The sequence below is a fragment of the Mesoplodon bidens genome (assembly GCF_964165515.1).
Source record: "Mesoplodon bidens genome assembly, chromosome: 10".
Taxonomy (NCBI): Eukaryota; Metazoa; Chordata; class Mammalia; order Artiodactyla; family Ziphiidae; genus Mesoplodon; species Mesoplodon bidens.
In genome coordinates this window covers 86,192,123-86,213,788 of record NC_138172.1, presented here as the reverse complement: position 1 = coordinate 86,213,788, position 21,666 = coordinate 86,192,123, and the positions used below count along the sequence as shown (strand labels likewise).

At 42.8% G+C, this 21,666-nt stretch overlaps 1 protein-coding gene across 1 annotated transcript in view; it reads right to left on the bottom strand.

Annotated features, from left to right (window-relative positions):
• KIAA0319 overlaps window positions 1-21,666 on the bottom strand; it is a 71,363-nt gene that overhangs the window by 42,064 nt on the left and 7,633 nt on the right. The window contains exons 2-3 of the mRNA XM_081245384.1: window positions 13,438-13,485; window positions 5,164-5,323 (exon numbers count right to left, since the gene is read on the bottom strand). Of these exons, the coding sequence (XP_081101510.1) occupies window positions 5,164-5,218 (55 nt within the window). The 5' untranslated portion in view covers window positions 5,219-5,323; window positions 13,438-13,485. The remainder of the gene's footprint in view (window positions 1-5,163; window positions 5,324-13,437; window positions 13,486-21,666) is intronic.

Sequence of the window (21,666 nt, the reverse complement as noted above, 5' to 3'; positions counted from 1 at the left end):
TACACTGTAATATTTTGCTCCTTACCCAAAATCCAACTATAAAGGTTTGCTTTAGGAACAATGTCATGTTGTTAATTGAATTTTTAAACATCTCGGGTTATTCTGATGATAGATCAATTCTGATGACATATCAAAGGAGAGAAAAACTTGTCCTAAATATAGGTCTATAACAACTAGCTTTAAGCACGTTCTAAACCATGAACTACAAATGTTGCCAGTTGGCAAATACAGCAGGCAGGAGAGCAGTGCTACGTAAGTGTGATCTGCAGGACACAAACGTTGGGACCAGTCCATAAAGAATAAGGGCAGGGCTTCCCTGGTGGCGCAGTGGTTGAGAGTCCGCCTGCCGATGCCGGGGACATGGGTTTGTGCCCCGGTCCGGGAAGATCCCACATGTTGCGGAGCGGCTGGGCCCGTGAGCCATGGCCACTGAGCCTGCGCGTCCGGAGCCTGTGCTCCGCAACGGGAGAGGCCAAAACAGTGAGAGGCCCGCGTACCGCAATTAAAAAAAAAAAAAAAAAAAAAAAAAAAAAGAATAAGGGCAACTGGGGCTTTTAGAAACCTCTGTAGCAATTTGTCATTCCCTGACATCCAAGGACAAAAATCACGTTCCTGCTTTTTTGTTTATTTTGTAAAACAAAGAATGCTGCCCACCATCCAGTTCTACAAGGATAAAGTCTTTACCCACCGCAGTCACTGACAGTGCACCCCGAAATGAATTCAGGATGAGAAACAGGATAAGGCGCTCTGTGCTTTGGACAAACAGGCCCTATAGATACTTAGATGCATATCTTAGGAAGAATTTTAATGAGCCCAGATTCTTGTATCTTCCCATACATAGAAAAGCACTAAATCATCAGCTGAGATATCTGTTCCTTGTGACTAGCAGTAATCGTTTACTAAAATGTGTGCTTGACTGCACATATTCTCTAGCCCCAAATCATATATATATGGGCATCTCCTCCTATCTCTTCAGAACAGTTCCCTTAGAGCTACTGAGAGACTGTTTCCTGGGCTATAGTCTTCAGGAAGGTCCCTGAATAAAACTGAAACCCACAACTTTTACACTGTGCATTTTTCTTTCAGGAGAAATTGTTTGTTGATTTTTTTACCAAAGAATCTGTTGGTGGTAGATTGGAAATAAAAACAAATTGGTCCCTCACCACATACAGTTTGATGAGCACTGTTCTGCTGCAGAGCTCAGAACAGCAAAGGATCTCTTTTCTAGTGAGGGCTCATCACTGATCATTCTCTTAATAACTGTTACATTTTTCAAAATGACAGAGATCACTTCTAACCGGAGGTAAGAGAAATGGTTAAATACAGTATAAGAATCGTCTTTTTTTTTTTTTTTTTTTTGCAGTATGCGGGCCTCTCACTGTTGTGGCCTCTCCCGTTGTGGAGCACAGGCTCCAGACGCGCAGGCTCAGCGGCCATGGCTCATGGGCCCAGCCACTCCGCGGCATGTGGGACCTTCCCGGACCGGGGCATGAACCCGTGTCCCCTGCATCGGCAGGCGGACTCTCAACCACTGCGCCACCAGGGAAGCCCAAGAATCATCTTATTTTTATTTTACCTGCATACATATCGTCATTGTTATAAATTTTAAAGAATCATTCAATGACTAACACTGACTCTACAGGAAAGTCTAATTGGTCCAATTCAATAAGAATTAGATATAATAAATATACATCTTTCCCAATGAATAAGCTAGCAACAAACCACTTTAATTCAATTGAAATGATATTTTCTCAAACCAAATATACTTTAAAAAAATCACCTTAATAGTTTTAGCCTTCTATTTTCTAAAGAAAAGCTTAGTCTCAGATACGGAGAGGAGGAAAAAAATAATTCTGCTGAACATAACAAAATAGCATTTCTAATTAAGGTCAAGGGTGTATAAAATAGTGTATAAAATAGGCAGGTAATCTCCAACTCCCAGCTCTACTCTCAAAAATAGTGTCCTTATTTGTAAAGATATCACTACATTCCTTTAAATGAAGGGGCCTTTAAATGAAGACTCAAACTAGAAATTTCTTTCAAACACAAATGGCAGGATATATTTTATTTCCCTTGAACAACTGTTGGGTCCTCTCCTTTTGGGCAATATGACTCATAAGAACTATCATGTTTCATTTCTGGCTCTGGCCACCAGAAGCTTAAAAGCCAACTTATAAAACCGTGTCACAGAAACCATTATACAGGGAAAAGGCTGTGATCCTGGAATAAGCAAATTGTTACACGTGGGTAAGAAGCATGGCAGGAACCTTCAACACAAAGCTTAAAGCAGTTTTCCATCAGGTTGAAGGTGGAGATCGCCATTTATTGGGTTGGCCAAAAAGTTCGTTTGGTTTTTTGCCATAAGATGGCTTTAGTAGCGCTTAGTTGTCTTTAACTTCATTGGAAACAATTTTGTTAGATTCAGTTGTGACAGCTGTCATATCAGCGTGCATTTTAAAAAACCTTATCAAAATTGGTGAATTTTTCAATAGCCATTTTAATATTGAAGATGGAAGAGAAAAGCAACGTTTTCAGCATATTATGTTTTATTATTTCAAGAAAGGTAAAAATGCAACTGAAACACAAAAAAAGATTTGTGCAGTGTATGGAGAAGGTGCTGTGACTGATCGAGCATGTCAAAAGTGGTTTGCTAAGTTTTGTGCTAGAGATTTCTCACTGGACAATGCTCCATGGTCCAGTAGACCAGTTGAAGTTGATAGCAATCAAATTAAGACATTAATTGAAAACGATCAATGTTATACCATGTGGGACATAGCCGACATACTCAAAATATCCAAATCAAGCGTTGAAAATCATTTCCACCAGCTTGGTTATGTTCATTGCTTTGATGTTTGGGTTCCACAGAAGTTAAGTAAAAGAAACATTCTTGACCGTATTTCTGCACGTGATTCTCTACTGAAACGTAATGAAAACGTTCCATTTTTAAAACAAATTGTGATGGACTATGAGAAGTGGATACTGTACAATAATGTGGAACAGAAGAGATCATGGGGCAAGTGAAATGAACCACCGCCAACCCTACCAAAGGCCAGTCTTCATCCAAAATAGGTGATGTTGTGTATATGATGGGATTGGAAGGGAGTCCTCTATTATGAGCTCCTTCTGGAAAACCAAATGATTAATTCCAACAAGTACTGCTCCCAATTAGACCAACTGAAAGCAGCACTCCATGAAAGAGTCTGGAATTAGTCAACAGAAAACGCATAATCTTCCATGAGGGTAACACAAGACCACATGTTTCTTGGATGACCAGGAAAAAACTGTTGCAGCTTACCTGGGAAGTTCTGATTCATCCACCATATTCACCAGACGTTGCAACTTCGGATTTCCATTTATTTCATTCTTTACAAAATTCTCTTAACAGAAAATATTTCAATTCCCTGGAAGACTGTAAAAGGTACCTGGAACAGTTTTTTGCTCAAAAAAATAAAAAGTTTTGGGAAGATGGAATTATGAAGTTGCCTGAAAAATGGCAAAAGGTAGTGGAACAAAATGGTGAATACGTTGTTCAATAAAGTTCTTGGTGAAAATGAAAAATGTATCTTTTATTTTTACTTAAACCCCAAAGGAACTTTTTGGCCAACCCAATACCTCTGGGACAGATCATCATTTTGTTCTGCAAAAAATCATCCAATGGGCTGTTTAGAGATACATACCTTAAGCAGAGATCTGAACGCTAAAGAAAGAAGTCTGAAAAGGTGGGTTTCCCAACAACTAAACCACTCTCCCTTTGGGCCAAGTTGCCATAATTACTTTAGAATCTATTAGACTCACTCAAGAACGTTCTTGAAGAGACCAGAAACACTCACACGTTCGTCCCCTCTACAAATTGCCAGCCCAATCCATGAACATAGTAGGCACTCCATGATTGTTGACAAATCAATAAAATCATCGGTTAGCATCTTATCAAAGGTAAAGAGGATAGAGAGAAAAGACAGACAAACCCTAAATAACATTATTTGGGCTCAGTAACTCAGGAACTTTGAACTAATGAAAAACACCTCATAAGAAAAAGACAAAAAGCAGTGAAAAAGTGGGGATTTGAGAGAGAGAGAGAGAGAGAGAGAAAAGAGGGCTCAAACATTAACGACAGCATTTTCCAGAGTATAGAGTACACTAAGTATGGAATAAAGGAACATCTTGCCTTGCATACTAAGCAGTGGTGAATTTAATAAGATGGATGGATGGCGTGGGGAGAGTAATCCTCAGGAAATGATACGGGTTTCCTGATTGTAGTATTTCCTAAAGTGGCCCTTGTATGATCTAAAATTGTGCTTATAAAAATTTAGATGCTTCAGACTCCTGAGTCACACCCACTAGAAGTTCTGACTCAGTAGGTCTGGATGGGGCCCAGGAAACCACATTTTAACAAGGGTCACTCTCAGGGAAGCCTCAGCATGGTTTTACCATACTTGGACAAACCCTGGATATAAAACCATATAAACCATATAAAACCCTGGCCATATCTCCATCCTCAATCTTTGGTAAGTTCAAAGGGGCTTGGCTGGCTTGGCTGGCCTAGTTGAGGCATGAATCATCAGAATTGATGCTCACCAATGATTTTATGCCATGGTGTGTCCACAATAAGCAAACAGACTATATGAAAATAAAGATTTAAGATAAAAAAAAGTCTGTCATTTGCTTTCCAAAAAAGATCTACTATGCAATTCTTTTAAATAAATACATGGTTTTCCTAGTATATATGAAATGTGATTTTATTTCCCCCAAAATAGTCATGATAAAAAATTTAAATGCCTGTTTCCAGAAACCACTTATGCATGAGGTCTGCCTTTTTTTTTTTGCCGTACACGGGTCTCTCACTGCTGTGGCCTCTCCCGTTGCGGAGCACAGGCTCCAGACGCACAGGCTCAGAGGCCATGGCTCACGGGCCCAGCCGCTCCGCGGCATGTGGGATCTTCCCAGACTGGGGCACGAACCTGTGTCCCCTGCATCGGCAGGCAGACTCTCAACCACTGCGCCACCAGGGAAGCCCGAAGTCTGCCTTTTTATATGTGAAAGAAGTCTATTGGAAAGCAAACACACAGCACCTTCACCTCCTCAGGTTGATCTGAGTTACTTAAGCCAAAGATAGGAAGTCCAAGTGCGATGTCTGGTGGTGTCTCCAGGGTAACGGTTTCCTACCTGTAAGGGTCACCAGCAGCAGCAATGAAGAGAGCGCACCTGTGGGGGGAGCCATTTTGACTCACACGGTGGGTGGAAGCAGGCTTCAGAGATGGCCCTGAGAGGTCTTTGGTGCAGGCTTCCTTTGACGTTTCTTAGGAGCCAGATTCGGCCTCAAGAACTTCAAAGGAAAAACAGGAAAGAGACGGGAAGGAAGAAAAGAACAGGTAAATGCAGAAACATACAAAGTTATTTCTATTATTTATTCATGGCAATGGGAAGCCTGTCTTGTTTACATCCCAGGGCCATAGTGGGGTTCAGGGCAGGACACGCCAAGATGTGCCACTTTGGCATGTGTATTATTTCAAGCTGGAACGAGTCAAGGTCTAAAGGATTCAGAAAGAATCTTTGACCTTCCCCCTAACTACTCAAAAGGATTTAGATAGAAGACCTGTTCCAGGAAGGGACCTCTCACCATAAATAAATACAGTATAATGTGAACTAGGTGTGGTAGACAGGGAGGAACCTAGCAAAGTCTGTTGGTTAAAATTCCTCTCTGTTCTTCTGTCTCTGTAAGATTCAGCAAACATTTGTTTACCAAACGTGCTCTTTTTCCTCTTCCTGTGAATTGCCTTCCTTCCCTTTGAAGTCCCAGACCCCTACCCCCTTCTCCTTGGTCCAGGATGACATATATACCTCATTCTACTGACTCTCATTTTACCTGGAATCTCTCACATTATGTGGATTTCCTGTACATAAGCAATTAAATTTGGTTTTCTCTTGTTAATCTGCCTTATGTCATTTTAATTATTTGACCAGCCAAAAGGACCAAGAGGGGAAGGGGGAAATTTTCCCCACCCTGACAACCATATCTCAGGCAAACCATCCACTGAAGTTTGTTCAAATAGCAAGTACAGTTCCTAAGAAGGGGCAAAGGGTTTCTCATGCTTTCTCCCTTTATAAGCCAAACCTAGGGAATGAAATAGAGTCAGTCATACTACTATATTTCATCAATTCTAACATGTAAATATTTTCATGCTTTGCCATCTCTGAAATTGGGATGTCTTAAGTTGGCCAAACACTGGGCAGAAGATAATGCCATTGCTTGTACACACACGTGGACTGTGCAGAACTGGTGTCAGAGGCTTGAAAGAAAGCAATGTGAAGCACTCTTTTCAGAAATGCTGCATCCCCAGTGCTCATGACGACACAGAGGCAAAATTGTGCAGAAAAAACACAGACCTCACTAAATGCTTTGACAAGCGATTCAGCAGAAATGGACAAATATTGTCAGGAAATTTAAAAATACCTTAATGTATATTCACTTATATTTCCTTCTTATATATGCACAAGAAAGACTCAGGATAAAAATCTGCCGAAGCAACCCCCAAAAATGTCTTTCAATGTGTAGAAATAGTTTACAGGCTAAGAAAGTGATGTGCTATGGTATAACTGACAGGATTTCTTTCTTCCTTCATGGTATTTAAAATAATGATGGCTCTTCCAATCATTAGCATCTTAGATTCAATGAACTAGAGTAATATTAGCATTTTATTTTCACCTGGCACTTTCTTCAATGTGATCTTCACAACAACCCAGGCAATATTATAATCTATGCTTTCGATAGTACGAAGATGATGAAATTGACGCTCAAAAAAGTTCACTGATTTGCTCAAGGCTGAAGAAGAACCAGTATGAGGAGGTCTGGACTCCAAGTATTTGTTATTTCAAATATGTAACAAGGCTTCCAGGAGTAAGCACACCTAGAATAAGGGCTTCCTAGAGCATGCCAGAGCCTTGCTGTGAGTTACTAGTTGGCATGTTATGGTAAACTAGAGTTTAATCCCAGTGCACACCACTCTCTCCCCGCCCATTCCTTGTTCCCTCCCCACCCACACAGCTTACACTTGTTCTTTTAGGAGAGAACAAGACTCATCACCTTCCCTCTTCCCGCCCCCTTTCCAGAAGCATCTCAGTACATTTAGAAATTTACACGTGAACTAGATGACAAAGAGTGGGACACCCCAGCAGAGGTCTCCCAGCTAGTCATTTAAGAATGACGTGGAAAATTCCATAACAGACAGGGTCTTCCTCCCATTATAGTAGTTGAAAATGCCACACCCTTGCTTTCATGACGTCCTCTGAACCCGAAGTGCTGTCCTAGAACAACCAGGCACCCTCAGAAACTGGTGACTTGAGGTTACAGGGAGTGCAAGATTCCACCCAGTGGGGTGGTGGTGGAAGTGTCATACAGTAACACTTAATTTCCAGAGGAGCAGCAGAAGTGATTCCAGGCTTGTGTTGAGACCCCAGCATGAGCACTGCTGGCCCTGCAGGTGAGATGTTTGTGCCCAGTGACAACGGCATAGCATCTTCCTTGGACTAGGTCTGTCACGTTCCTGGCTGTGTAGTGTCCAGCCTTGTTTTCCCAGTTACCCAGAAACTAATGTTGTTTAAATAAATTCCTTATATTGCAGAAATTAGCCAGAGGTTTTTTTGTTTTTTTTTGGATACCCTGTGTTCAAACACAATGACAAATATCCACCAGAGACACAAATTTACATTTTGCTACGGTTATAACCAGAAAAACTATTATCACTGGAGAAAGACTGGAAGGAAGTCAGTCTTGGGTTCACATACTGAACAGTACTTAGGTTCATACATTGAAGTTTGGGTGATTTTTTTCCCTCTTTACCAATATATTGTGTATTTTTCTATATATATGTTATTAAAATAAACAAAATTTGGGGGGGGAAATGATGTGGTAATCTAGGGGAGGTGAGGGGTATCAAATGACAAAACAAACAATTTAGTGATGAGTTGGCTGACCTTTATTCAAGGGAAAACAATCCATGGGGGGCTTCCCTGGTGGCGCAGTGGCTGAGTCCGCCTGCCAATGCAGGGGACAGGGGTTCGTGCCCCGGTTCGGGAGGATCCCACGTGCCACGGAGCGGCTGGGCCCGTGAGCCATGGCCGCTGAGCCTGTGCGTCCGGAGCCTGTGCTCCTCAATGGGAGAGGCCACAGCAGGGAGAGGCCACAGCATTGAGAGGCCTGCATACCGCAAAAAAAACCCCAACAATCCACCGATTGGGAGAGTACAGGATGTCATAAGCAGTGGACCACTCTTCCTGAGGGATTTTGGGCAAGAGTGAGTTTGTTTTTTTTTTAGCTGGAATCCATCTTGGCTAAGAGATGCAGACACACACAGGGGAGGACCCTGAGTTATACCAAATACGGACTCAGAGCCAGGCAAAGCAAGGTGACTGGCCAGAGGAAACCCAGAAGAAATGCCCCACATAAGTGATTTAATCTACCACGAAGGCACAACTGTCTCTCTGAGCCCACCCATGTGTGTCTATTCACATGTACTTTTTTTTTCCTCCTAATAAACACTTTACTTGTTTCACTACTTTCCATCTCTTTGTTGAAATTCATTTCTACAAAGAAGACAAGCCAGGGCCTTGTCACTAGCCACTGGCCCTCATGGTCTAGTGGTTAGGATTCAGTGCTGTCACTGTCACAGCCTGGCTTCAATCTCTGGTCAGGGAACTGAGATCCTGCTTCAAGCCGCTGCTGGCCAAGGCCACCTGAGATCAGGCTGACTGTGGTTTAGATTTGTGATGTGGAGCGGGCCACTGGGGCAGCTTCCATTTGGAAGGTCCTGATATGTGAATTAGGTTTATCAGAGGCAGCCAGAAAGAACAAGAGGCCTATTAAAACAGTCAAACCCAGCGTCCTATAGAAGAAGGGCTTGGGAACTGCTGGACCTTGCTTTGAGTCTTCCTCAAGAAACAACTCAAATCACAAGAAGGTCTCCCACTGAACTGCGCTGACGGCTCTGTCGTTGACCACTTGGAACAAGGTTGCTGCCCAGCCTGCAAGCATCACTGGCCAGTGCCCGGTGGAGTTCAAAAGAGGCCTCCAGGGGTTCTGTGTTATTGAGCCGAGTTAGGTCAAGAGACTGGAAAGGAACCAGAGTGCAGGTGACCGAAGGTAAATTCAGGAGGCGGGTATAACGTTTCTCTGTGTCAGGATAACAGAGGCCATCAGAACATGAGCTTCCAATAAGGTAAAGGGGAGAATGTGAACATTCAGTAAGTGTCCCATAAGCTTCATGCCTAACAACCCAGAGACAGACCGCCTGCTGGTGCAAACAGCAGCAAACTTCCTTGCCCTGCAGCAAGGAAAGCGTGGTTTGGGATGGGAAGTGGATAGAAGAAAAGACTGGCCATCTCCTGTCTGCAGTAATTGACCACGCCCTACCTAAAAGGCAGGAGAAGAGCAACTGGCCCTCCCGTGATGGCTTTCAGCCAGCTGCCAAGACGCTGCCCACAGTAGCAAAGGTGCTGTCAGTCGGGGGCAGTTGGTCAGGAGCCCCACGGATAAAGACTGGGCCCCTGCCATACCAAAGGTACCTTCAGCCGAATTAATAAAAGGTGCATCTCTGGGCAGACACTGCTCCAAAGGCACACAGCCTGGTAAATGGGCTGTGGGCCAGATTTCCAAACCCTTGACCCTTTGGCAGATGCCCTTGTGCAATGTACCTTCACAAACATATTGTACCTGGAAAGCTCTGGAAAGCAATTATCTTAGTGCAAACTTACAGTGCTCAGCAACAAAAGCATTTCCTATTCTCAACATCATCTGTAAGGTTCCTTTATTCAGTACATTAATATAAGCAAACAATGGATCTCCATTTCCTCAACATTAAAAGGCGTATGGACTTCATGTTATCAAAAATCTTTTTAGCTCTAAGTTTACAGGGGCTTTTTTTTTTTTTAAAGATTTTTTGATGTGTACCATGTTTCGAGTGTTTACCGAATTTGTCGCAACATTGCCTCTGCTTTATGTTTTGGCTCTTTGGCCGTGAGGCATGTGGGATACCAGCTCCACGACCAGGGGTTGAACCCACACCCCCGGCATTGGAAGGCAAAGTCCCAACCACAGGACCACCAGGGAAGTCCCTAGGTTTTGGGTTTTTTTTAATACATATAGAGCAGGGGTCCCCAAACCCCAGGCCGTGGACTGGTAGCGGTCTGCAGCCTGTTAGGAACCGGGCTGCACAGTAGGTGGTGAGCCGCGGGCGAGCGAGGGAAGCTTCATCTGCCGGTTCCCGTGGCTCCCCATCGCTCGCATTACCTCCTGAACCATCCACCATCCCCCGCCCATCCATGGAAAAACCGTCTTCCACAAAACCAGTCCCTGGTGCCGAAAAGGTTGGGGATCGCTGATATAGAGTACCTCATGAGTTAAATCATGTTTTGCCATATATTTTCCCTTCTGATCCTGATAATAACTCTCTCTGAGGTAGGAGTTCTTATTATTCCCATTTTACACAAAAGGAAACTGAGTTTTAGAGCCAGTCTTGAGACTCTGGACCTCAGACTTACCCTGTAGCTGCCCCAGTCCTCCTCCGTGGTTCTCGGAAGCAAGAACATTCTGCTCTGGGTTACTTAAGAAGACCTCCCCTCTTTCCTTATTATTCAGTCTCTGAATTGCCTGAGTCTCTTGATAGAATCATGCCCTCTCCTGCTGCTTGCCTCTGCCTACCTTCCCGTTGTTTCATGCCCTCGTTAAAGGGAAAGAAAAATATTAAAGAATTCACAGAGAAAGCCTCACTAGCTTCCTAAAAACTTCAGTCAAAGATAGAGCTGAATCTGAGCGGTAAAATAGGTCTTTTAAAATAAGGCTTAACAAGTTCAAAACGTTATAAATAGTACAGATGCATAGATCCTTACATAAACTCTGCATGGATCAACTTTATACATGTGAAGATCTGAAAGAAATGCCCCTCCCAAGGTGAAAGTAATTTTTTTCTCCCTTCTGATGATTTTTTTCTCTTCCTTTTTTCCTTCCTCTCTTATCTGTATTTTCTATTTTTTAATACAATGAATACATCTTACCTTTGTATTAATAAAATACAATTACATTTTCATTTTTAAAGAAGGCTTAGGTATTTTGCCATGGTTGTTCTAACATAGCATTTAAAAAATAAAAAGAAATTACCAAGCCGTATGTAAAATGGTTATTTCTGATTCCTGATATTTCTGGCCTAATCTTGTTCTTGAACATCACCCCATCTCTGAGCTTCCTGTCATCCGTGACCATCCTGGAAGCCTCACCCCAACTGTTCTTCCTCTTTGGATGATGGTGATGACATCACTGACTCAGAGATGACGTAAGGCTCAGGGATGGTGTTAGAGAGAGAATGAGCCCTAGGAATGGGCTGAAGAGCAAAGCACGGAAATGTTTTCAACAAGTAATGATGGTGCACATCTTGTCCTGGACAAGAAAGGGATGAGGGTCAAGGATGCAGGAAATGTGAGGCTCAAAGACTGCTGGTGTCTATTCAGTGAGTGTCCTCCCCTTATTCCTTAGTAACAAGATTCAGATAATTATTTGGGGCACCAGGGTACTTAGCTAAAAGACTACATTTCCCAACACCCCCTGCAGCATAGTGGGGTCATGTGGTTAAGTTCGGGAAGATCCCACATGCCGCGGAGCGACTAAGCCTGTACGCCACAGCTACTGAGCCTGTGCTCTAGAGCCCGTGAGCCACAATTACTGAGCCGGCGCGCCTAGAGCCCGTGCTCCGCAACAAGAGAAGTCACCGAAATGAGAAAGCTGCGCACCACAATGAAGAGTAGCCCCCGCTCACCGCAGCTAGAGAAAGCCCGCGCACAGCAACGAAGACCCAATGCAGCCAAAAATAAATTTATTAAAAAAAAAAAAAAAAAAAAAGAGGGGCTTCCCTGGTGGCGCAGTGCTTGAGAGTCCGCCTGTCGATGCAGGGGACACGGGTTCGTGCCCCGGTCCGGGAAGATCCCACATGCCACAGAGCGGCTGGGCCCGTGAGCCATGGCCGCTGAGCCTGTGCGTCCGGAGCCTGTGCTCTGCAACGGGAGAGGCCACAACAGTGAGAGGCCCGCGTACCGCAAAAAAAAAAGAAAGAAAGAAAGAAAGAAAAAGTCACTGTAGTAGCTGTGACCAATAAACTCAGGTCAACCAAGTAGGAAGCATCCCGTGGCCCCAGGAAGGCCTCTTGGGACTACGGTGACTTCGTGCATCTTACACAGACGGTTCAGATGACGGAGATAGTATTACAAATCCCTGAAATATGCCAGAACAGACACCTTGAGAAAGGAGAGCAAACTCATCACACGACTCTCCATGTCCCCCTCTTCCCAGTCTTCTTTCCAGCATCGACCAGCCTCCCCTACCCTGCCTATAGCCAGCTCAAAAGCCAGTTCTACGAAGCCTTCCTCAGCTTCCCAAACATAACCTCCAAGCTTCAGTCATTGCTCCGTCCCCTCGCGACACATCCCAAGGCTACATTATCACCACAAATATAACATTGTATGAAAAGTACATTAACATTTGTAAAAATTCCATTTATTTCATAATGTCCCTGGAACTTTACATGCACTCATTTTAATCCTCTGTAACTCCTCCAATTGCATATTATCCCATTTTATAGATTATGAAACTGAGGCTCAGAAAAGCTAAAATGTCCAAGAACTGGAACCCAATCCAGGTATGTCTGACACCAGAGAACGTGTCTTTCCACTATTCTGTACTGCCTTATGTGTCTCTCTCCATTAAAAAAAAAAGCTAATTGGGCTTTCTTCTAATTTATAAAAGCAATAATATCCAATATTAGGGTATAATTAAATATTATTGTATATCCCATGTATGTATAACATCCATGTATTATTACTTTGAAGTCTATGGTCCAGTACTACATGAAAGATGCAGATTTTAAAAAGAAAACAGTATTACACATGCATGGGGAAAGTCTGGATTTCTGTGGCTAGCAAAATGGCAACACAGCAAAATATTGAAATTACTGGGGAAAATATAACAAACACCTTTTAAAATATATAACCGCATTCACAAGAATATAAGCGAAATCCCCCAAGGCTGAAAACAAACAAAGCTGGAAAGCTGATGCTCAGGCAGCAGCTGCATGAGATATCTGCTGATCTCTAGAACCTAGAGACACGAGTTTCATGGCTACAACACAGACAGAAGTTAGAGCCTTGGGTGCATTCGAGATGAGGTGTTGGAACTAAGGTGCCTCATAAAACCAGGAACCGTTAAGAGGTGCATCCTTGTGGGTGAAAGGATGAACTAGAAAAAAAATCTGGCCACTGTACTCTGTGGAGAGAAATAATTCTCCTTTGAGAATTGACAACCACAGGTTCGCTCCATTTTTCATTACAAGTTTAGTCCAATTAATCCCAAGGGGAGAAATTACCTTTAAGTGGTCCTGGGTTGGTAATTCCCACACATACCTGGCAGAGGCAATGATAAATCCTTTCTGGAAAAACTCTCCTCAACCCCTGGAGAGAGAACCCAGACAAACATGAGCTTAGAATTCCAAATTACAAAATACACAGGCACCATGAAGAAAGGTAATAGAAAAGAAAGACAAGAGAATCAGGTCCCCAAGCTTTTCAAATAATGAAATCATGGCATACAAATATAAAATAAGATGCTTAAAATATTTAAAGAAAGAAAAGAAAAAGTAAGGTATAAGATTTGCACACACACACACACACACACACACACACAAAGACCCCCCCACACACACACACAAAGACCCTGGCAGATTTGAAAAATAACCAAGCACAGGTGTAAAAATAACCAGATAACATTTTTTGCTTATCAAAAGCTCAACAGATGTGTTAAAGAGCAGATGAGACACTGGTGAAGAATTCATGAGCTTAGAAGGTCCTATTTGAGCCAAGTCTTAAAAGAGATGAGAGAATGAAACACGCGGATGTCTGAAAGAAGAGTTCCAGGCAGAGGGGACACGAAATGCAAAGGCTTGGAGGAGGGAATGTGCCCTGTATTCCAGGAACAGCAAGAAGGTCAGCATGGCTAGAAAACGGGAAGGCACCAGGAGGCAATGTTACGGAGGCAATGGAGGCCACGCTGGTTTGTAGGTCAATACGAGATGGGAAGTGTTGCAGGATTAGCTCCCTCACCTGCTGGCTTCTGTGTTGAAGAGCATGTAGAAGGCAGAGAGCTAAGTTAGAAGCCCGTGCAGTTATCTGGGTGGGGGCACGGCGTCTTGCCCCGAGGTGGTAACAGTGCAGGTCTTGAGAAAGAGTCAGATTCCTGATTTCTTTTTTTTTTTTTTAATTTTTTGCTTTATAACAAATTTAATCAGTTATACATATACATATGTTTCCATATCCCCTCCCTTTTGCGTCTCCCTCCCACCCTCCCTATCCCACCCCTCCAGGCAGTCACAAAGCACCGAGTTGATCTCCCTGTGCTATGCGGCTGCTTCCCACTAGCTATCTACCTTACGTTTGGTAGTGTATATATGTCCATGCCGCTCTTTCACTTTGTCACAGCTTACCCTTCCCCCTCCCCATATCCTCAAGTCCATTCTCTAGTAGGTCTGTGTCTTTATTCCTGTCTTACCCCTATGTTCTTCATGACTGATTTCTTTTGCAGGGAGAGCCTGAGGATTTGCTGTTGGATGGGATGTAGGGTATGAGACAAAGACAAGTGATCAGGATGACTGAGCAACCAGAAGAATGGGGTTGCCATGACCTGAAATGGGCACCAACCCAAGACATCCAAGTGGTTGAACAGGGCACCAGATAAACATGTCTGGAGTTCAGAGGAGAGAGATGCTGGAGGTATAAATGGGGAGCCATAGAGCTGGTATTGAAAGCCACAGAACTGCTTAAACACCAAGGGAGGAAGTAGAAAGGAAAGGAAAGGAAAGGAAAGAGAAGAGGGGGAAGAATTGCCTGAGTGGTGAATTTGGGTAGGAGAAGGGAGGTGTGTGTATGTGAAGAGACTGGCCCATCTTCAAACGGTTCCATAAACAACAGTCAGATGGACCCCCAGGGAGGCCTTCTGACCTTGACAGTGCCACATTTTGCTGTCAGCAGGGGTGCAAATCACACGGTAGCAACTCCCTGGCTGCTTCAGCCAGGGCAAACCAAATATAGCTCCGGGCTGATTAAAAGGCTCAACTGACAAAAACTGTAATTAAGTGGATTCTGATTGCTGCTAATTCGAACACTACCAGATTAATTGATTTAAAATCCTGTTCTGTATATCCTTGGTTAATAATTTACCACAGGGGGAAAAATTAGAAAGTTATTTTCAATATATATTATCAACATTGGAGGGGAGTAGGAGAGTCAGGCTTCTTGAACTTGACATTGAGACATGAAAAAATATGCAATTTTACTTCAGAAATTTTTTTTTTTGCGGTACGCGGGCCTCTCATTGTTGTGGCCTCTCCCGTTGTGGAGCACAGGCTCTGGACACGCAGGCTCAGTGGCCATGGCTCACGGGCCCAGCCGCTCCATGGCACATGGGATCTTCCCGGACCGGGGCACGAACCCGTGTCCCCTGCATCGGCAGGCAGACTCTCAGCCACTGCACCACCAGGGAAGCCCTCAGAAATTTTTTAAAAGTCAATTTTTGTAAGCAAGGCTGCAGCCCTTCAGAGCTTGGCTTTAATCTTAGCTAGGAAGATTCCAAACATGAGGGCCTCTTCGGTTTTTGCCCCGAAGGGAATGCTGACAACCTATAATTGTGTTTTTCTATCCTCAACCTATCCCTAAAGAACTGCTATCCTTGTGCCTGTGCAGGCAAAGGCCTTACCTTCCTGCTGCCAATTCTCCTTAGTATTTCATTTCAAAGCAAGAAACAGAAGCAACATGATATCAGCCAGTGTGGGCACACAGGACAACGAAGAAGCACATAATTATGCCTCTCTCCCCTTTCAGGGAGTCTTGGTCGGGTTCTCCCCTTCCCGTCCATCAATCCCCTCCCTTCAGGTTTCTATAAACCCAAGCTTCCAGGCAAAGATGTTGGCTGTTATTACTTGTTTAAGCCTTAAGCTCGTATTCTTTATGAGGATGCTAGCATTGTCACACAGATTCCTGATGACCAAAGGCTATTTTAGGTACTTCTGACAGATGGCAGTATAGGAGATATTTTGGGGTAGGTGCTTGTCTTATGGTTCTCTAATCATAGCTACTTAACACACCTACTTTATCCTCAAAGCTTGAGACAGGCAGGATGCTATAGTAATAGACCAAGTCCCTAGGTGTTCCTTAAAGACGGATGGTTCCACCCTTGCTGTTCAAAGCGGTTGAGTTCTCCAAACAGGCAGATCCTGGAGACAAGGGTCACCATTATTCCAAGGACTGTCCAGAGACCCAGCCTGCACAGCAAATATATTCACATTAATCTTCCTGGGGGTAAATGAGCTTCATTAATAGGATTTTGGCAAGCTGAGAATAAAAAGAAAATTTTCTAGTTCAAGATGGCAGACTGGACATATCAATACATCTATTTCCCCTCTTTCCTATGTTCTCATTGAAAAATAAAGGGGAGGGACTTCCCTGGTGGTGCAGTGGATAAGACTCCATGCTCCCAATTCAGGGGGCCTGGGTTCCATCCCTGGTCAGGGAACTAGATCCCACATGCATGCCGCAACTAAGAGTTTGCATGCCACAACTAAAGACCCTGCATGCCTCAACTAAGACCTGGTGCAACCAAATAAATAAATAAATAAATAAATAAATAAATAAATAAATATTAAAAATAAATAAAGGAGAAAGGTAGGCAGGACATATGAACAGATGGAAGAAAATACAACACAACGGCAGAAAAATAAGAATGAGAACTACTAATAGACCAGAAATTCCAAAAAACTCCCTGGAAGATAGAAAGCAGATGGCATGGAACTGATGGAGAGAGAGGAAACCCACTCCCTAGAAACTGAGAACGCACAGGACCTTCAGGGGTCACTGGAGAAGCTCTAAGCCCTGAGCCCAGGAACGTAGAAACAGGATGGGCCAACGTACAGCACTTTGGGTGATGCACTAAAAGACAGATCTCAAGCTTATTCCAGAAAACTTCTCTCTCAAGAGATAGAGATTTGTCCTCATAGGGCTTCAGCGGCAGCAGCGGGCCTCTGGAAACAAAGGAGAGCCAAGAGAATCCGAAGACTGTCCCGGAAGGAAACACACTCCATTCCAAAGCATTGCACCTCTAGAGCAGAGCTCTCCTCCCTGTGGCTACCTGGGGAGTCCCTACCCACCCACACCAGAGGGAAACCTGCCCGGACCCTGCCTACACACATACTCAGACACCACAGTTAACCTCCCACTCAGGCAGTGAATGGACAGCTCCGGAGGAAAGCAGCCACACCCTCATCAGTAGAGTCTTCAGAAATCAACAAGACTAGGCAATCAAAAAATGCCCTACATTTGAGAAATAGAAAAACAATGCATTGAAGAGAAGGACCATGATAAACAAACAGGAGGTCAGTTAAAAGGACAAAGAAAAACTTTAAGCGTGGTAAGTAATATCCTCAGAAAGACTTGAGAGGGTACATCCTCCATAAAATAAAAATAGTTGCTACAAAAGAGGAGAAAAAAAAATCAGAGAAGAAGAAAAAGTTCTTGGAAGTTCAGATAGGATTGCTAAAATAAAAACTGAATGAACAGGTGAAATAACAGCTGATGATACTAGCAGGTAAGATATATTGAGTGCTTCCTATGTGCCAGGCCCAGGTTGTTTTTAGCACTTAAAATGTACAAACAGAGGGCTTCCCTGGTGGCGCAGTGGTTGAGAGTCCGCCTGCCAATGTAGGGGACACGGGTTCGTGCCCCGGTCCGGGAAGACCCCACATGCCGCGGAGCGGCTGGGCCCGTGAGCCATGGCCACTGAGCCTGTGCGTCCGGAGCCTGTGCTCCGCCACGGGAGAGGCTGCAACAGTGAGAGGCCTGCGTACCGCAAAAAAAAAAAAAAAAAAAAAATGTACACTAAAAACATTACAATCAAATCATACTAGATAGCTAGTGGGAACATGCTATAAAGCATGTCCACTGGCTCTGAAAAGCAGTTCACCAACCAAGTTTTGTTAGCCAGTAAACCAGCCAGTATACTTCAGCAAAGCTACCCTCTTAGAGAAACACGGTCTCATTTTCATTTAACATTCTATCACAAAAGTATCCTTCATTGCTATTGATACTTTCTTCTTCATTATTCTTTCTTGTTACTTTCCAACATCCCATTGAGGTGATTATTATAACTGACTTCACCATTTCCTAATTGCTAGGCCATTAGGTTGTTTCTGATATTTAGCTTTTTTATCAAAAATGCTGCAGTGAAATGCTTCTACAGGCTCAGAAAAAAAGCAAGTTGCAGCTTGCCTGTTTGAGGTAAATGAAAACAGCTCAAAGGGGGCCTAATTTCAAAGATCCCAATGGATCTTCTGGAAAGCATCTTCCTTCAGGCTACTCAGAACAGACTGTGTTTATAATTTGTCCTGTTTGTGGTTTACTGGCTAACAAAACTTGGTTGGTAAACCCCTGCTTTTCAGAGCCAGTGAACTCAAACAAGATGAGCTGTATTTTGCTATTTCAGCTTAGCCCCTGGGGGCTACCGGAGATGTTCTCTTGTCTTTTATTATTCTTCATTCCTTGCTTTATCAGCCACTACTGTGACAAAAACTGTCTTTGCTGAGGCAGCCTTTAACCACAGGGGTGACTGCAGGCCATGGGTTACCATCTGAGCATCCTGCACTCAACAAGAGTCAAAGCAACGTTAGAAAGGAAGTGGTGATTTCCTGGAAGTAACTGGATGAAACAGGTAAGAGAACAACTATTTATTTTCTTTATGTACTGATTCCTAGGGTATACATTTTACCATCTTTTCTAAACTGCTGCAAATGAACACACTGTCTCATGGTCTTTGTATTATAAATAACACCAGAGTTTTATATTCCTGGAGATACTGTTCCTAAACTAAGAGGAAAAATTTCAGGAGGTGAAACCTTAAGTGTACATCATGGGGCTTTAAACAGTCTCCCTAAGTATGGGAGTAGCTTAGCTTTCAATCGGCTTAGCACTTTTCCTTCTCCTTAAATTTAATTCTTACTAATGGGGTCAACACTGCTACCTAAATAAATGCTTTGTCCTGTGCTCTAATAACTAAATCATCACCTTTAGAAAACATGCAGAAGGAAAGGCCAGAGAGAGTGCAGACACCATCTGCCAGAGACTTTGGGGGAAAACCCAGTTTGTGATCTGTGATGTCCAAGTTCAGATGCCAGACGTCCTGTGTGTGAATGACAGTGAATCTGCTTTGCATCAAATTCTGAAGACAGCTGGTGATTACCAAACTTCTGAATCAGGCAAACTGTTCATCAATTCTGAGACTGTTCATTCTTTCAATTCCATTTATCAGCAGGTCTATGATTAGCTTGTCAATGAGTTCTCCTTTAAACAACAAAGATTTACTGTATAGCACAGGGAACTATATTCAATATCTTGTACTAAACTATAATGGAAAAGAACTGAAAAAAAAAAAGATCTGAACCACTTTGCTGTACACCTTAAACTAACACAATATTGTAAATCAACTATACTTCAATTTAAAAAAAAAGAGTTCGCCTTTAGAATTTAACTTTCTGGCATTAAGGAAATAATTATTCACTTATTCCCTATGAAAGAAAAGGGACAAAATGAAAGAAGGTAGAAAACTGTCAGTTAATAATCTATCCTATTAGTAATAAGAACATTTTAAAAATGGTTTGTAATATTTATCATCATCATCATCATCATCAACATAATAGCCATTTATAATAGTCCTTTTATTCACAAGGCAATTTTACATATTTCATATTATCTGAAGCTCCCATTAAGAATCTGAGAAGGTAAGATAGATATGTGTCATCCCCAACAGGTACACAGAATATTCTGGTTGAATCAGTTGAAATTCTGCGGCTCACTAATCAGAAGTTAGTTTCCGGTTTCTCCAAAACAAGCCTCTAAGTTTCAGTGGGTAAGGAATATAAAGGATAAAACTGAGTCAGAATTGCTTTCTCCTGATCTTTCTCACTTTCAGCACTTTCCCTTGCCAAGGCAATCGATAAACTCTTCATGAGTCACACTCCTTCACCCCCGACCTGCCTGAGCCTGGAGAGTAGTATTGAAAAGAAAGCAGCTGAGAAAGTACCTGTAGAAGAGGTGTAGACCCACTACTCCTGCATCTACAAGGGGCTCTCAAGCCCCCAAATCCTCACCAACAAAAACAAGGAGGTAAGGCAGAGGAAACTCAGACAATACATGTAGCTAGGTGCCTTGCCAAGAAGGTAAAAACTTGGCAACTTTTCAGTAGTGAAATCTATGCTCTGAATTTCTCCACTGAAAGCTGATAAAGTAAAATAAGTTCTAGAAAACCTGTGCTAATCAACACAGAGGATTACCCAGGAATTTACTGGCATCAGAGATAATGCCTTACAATTACAGTATAAGATGACTTCCTATTAGGAGATGAAGCAGAATTAAGGGAAACATGATCCAGCATTGGTTTTTAAACACAGGAAGGGCATTCATGTGGAATGGGGAGTGAACAGATTCTGTGAAGCTCCAAAGGGCAGACCAGGGAAAAAATACAAGCCAAAAAAAAAAGTGTCAAATCCCTCCTTTAATAATGTTCTAAGAATCAGATTATATCGGACTTCCCTTGCAGTCCAATGGTTAAGACTCCGTGCTTCCAATGCAGGGGGGCATGGGTTCGATCCCTGGTCAGGGAACTAAGATCCCACATGTTGCGTGGTGCAGCCAAAAAATAAATAAAATAAAATAAAAGAATCAGATGATTAAGAAGATGGTGGGAAGAGTAACACAAGATGTTTCCTTATCATTAAACTCATCAAATTAATGAAAGAAACATCAGCACTAGGATTAATACAAGCAGGCTGGTGAAGATCAGCAAAGTTCTTTGAAGCAACAGCATCTCTGTATAAAACAGACAAATATACAGATAGAAAGAGCACTAATGAGAGAGATCCCATTCCTAGGCATGGCCAGAAGCATTACAAATATGCAAAAAGACTTACAATGTGACAGAGAATATCTTTAAATACAATAATAAAACTGTACTGGGTGGGCTTCCCTGGTGGCGCAGTGGTTGAGAGTCCGCCTGCCAATGCGGGGGATGCGGGTTCGTGCCCCGGTCTGGGAAGATCCCACATGCCGTGGAGCAGCTGGGCCCGTGAGCCATGGCCGCTGAGCCTGCACGTCCGGAGCCTGTGCTCCACAACGGGAGAGGCCACAACGGTGAGAGGCCCGCGTACCGCAAAAAAAAAAATAAATAAATAAATAAACTGTACTGGGAGAGATAATGGGAGATACGAATAATTGGGGAGGGAAACCTTGTATAACCTGGAAAGACGATAGGTATTAAAGATAACAATATATTAGGTTAACAAAGAAACAAAATGAATGAAAACTCAACAGAATGCTTTAAAGTACTTAACAAAATCCATTTGCAAAAAATAAACAGGCAAAAATATGCAAGGATATTTGGGGAATGAGAAGAAAAGACAATGGTAGATTCTCACATTCATTATAAAGCAAAAATCATCTAAAATATATAAACTAAAATTGTAACAGGGAAGAACCAAATCTGACTACATGTTGGATCTGTTTCTTTTACTTTAACTTGCTTTCCGCTGCTTTTGTTCA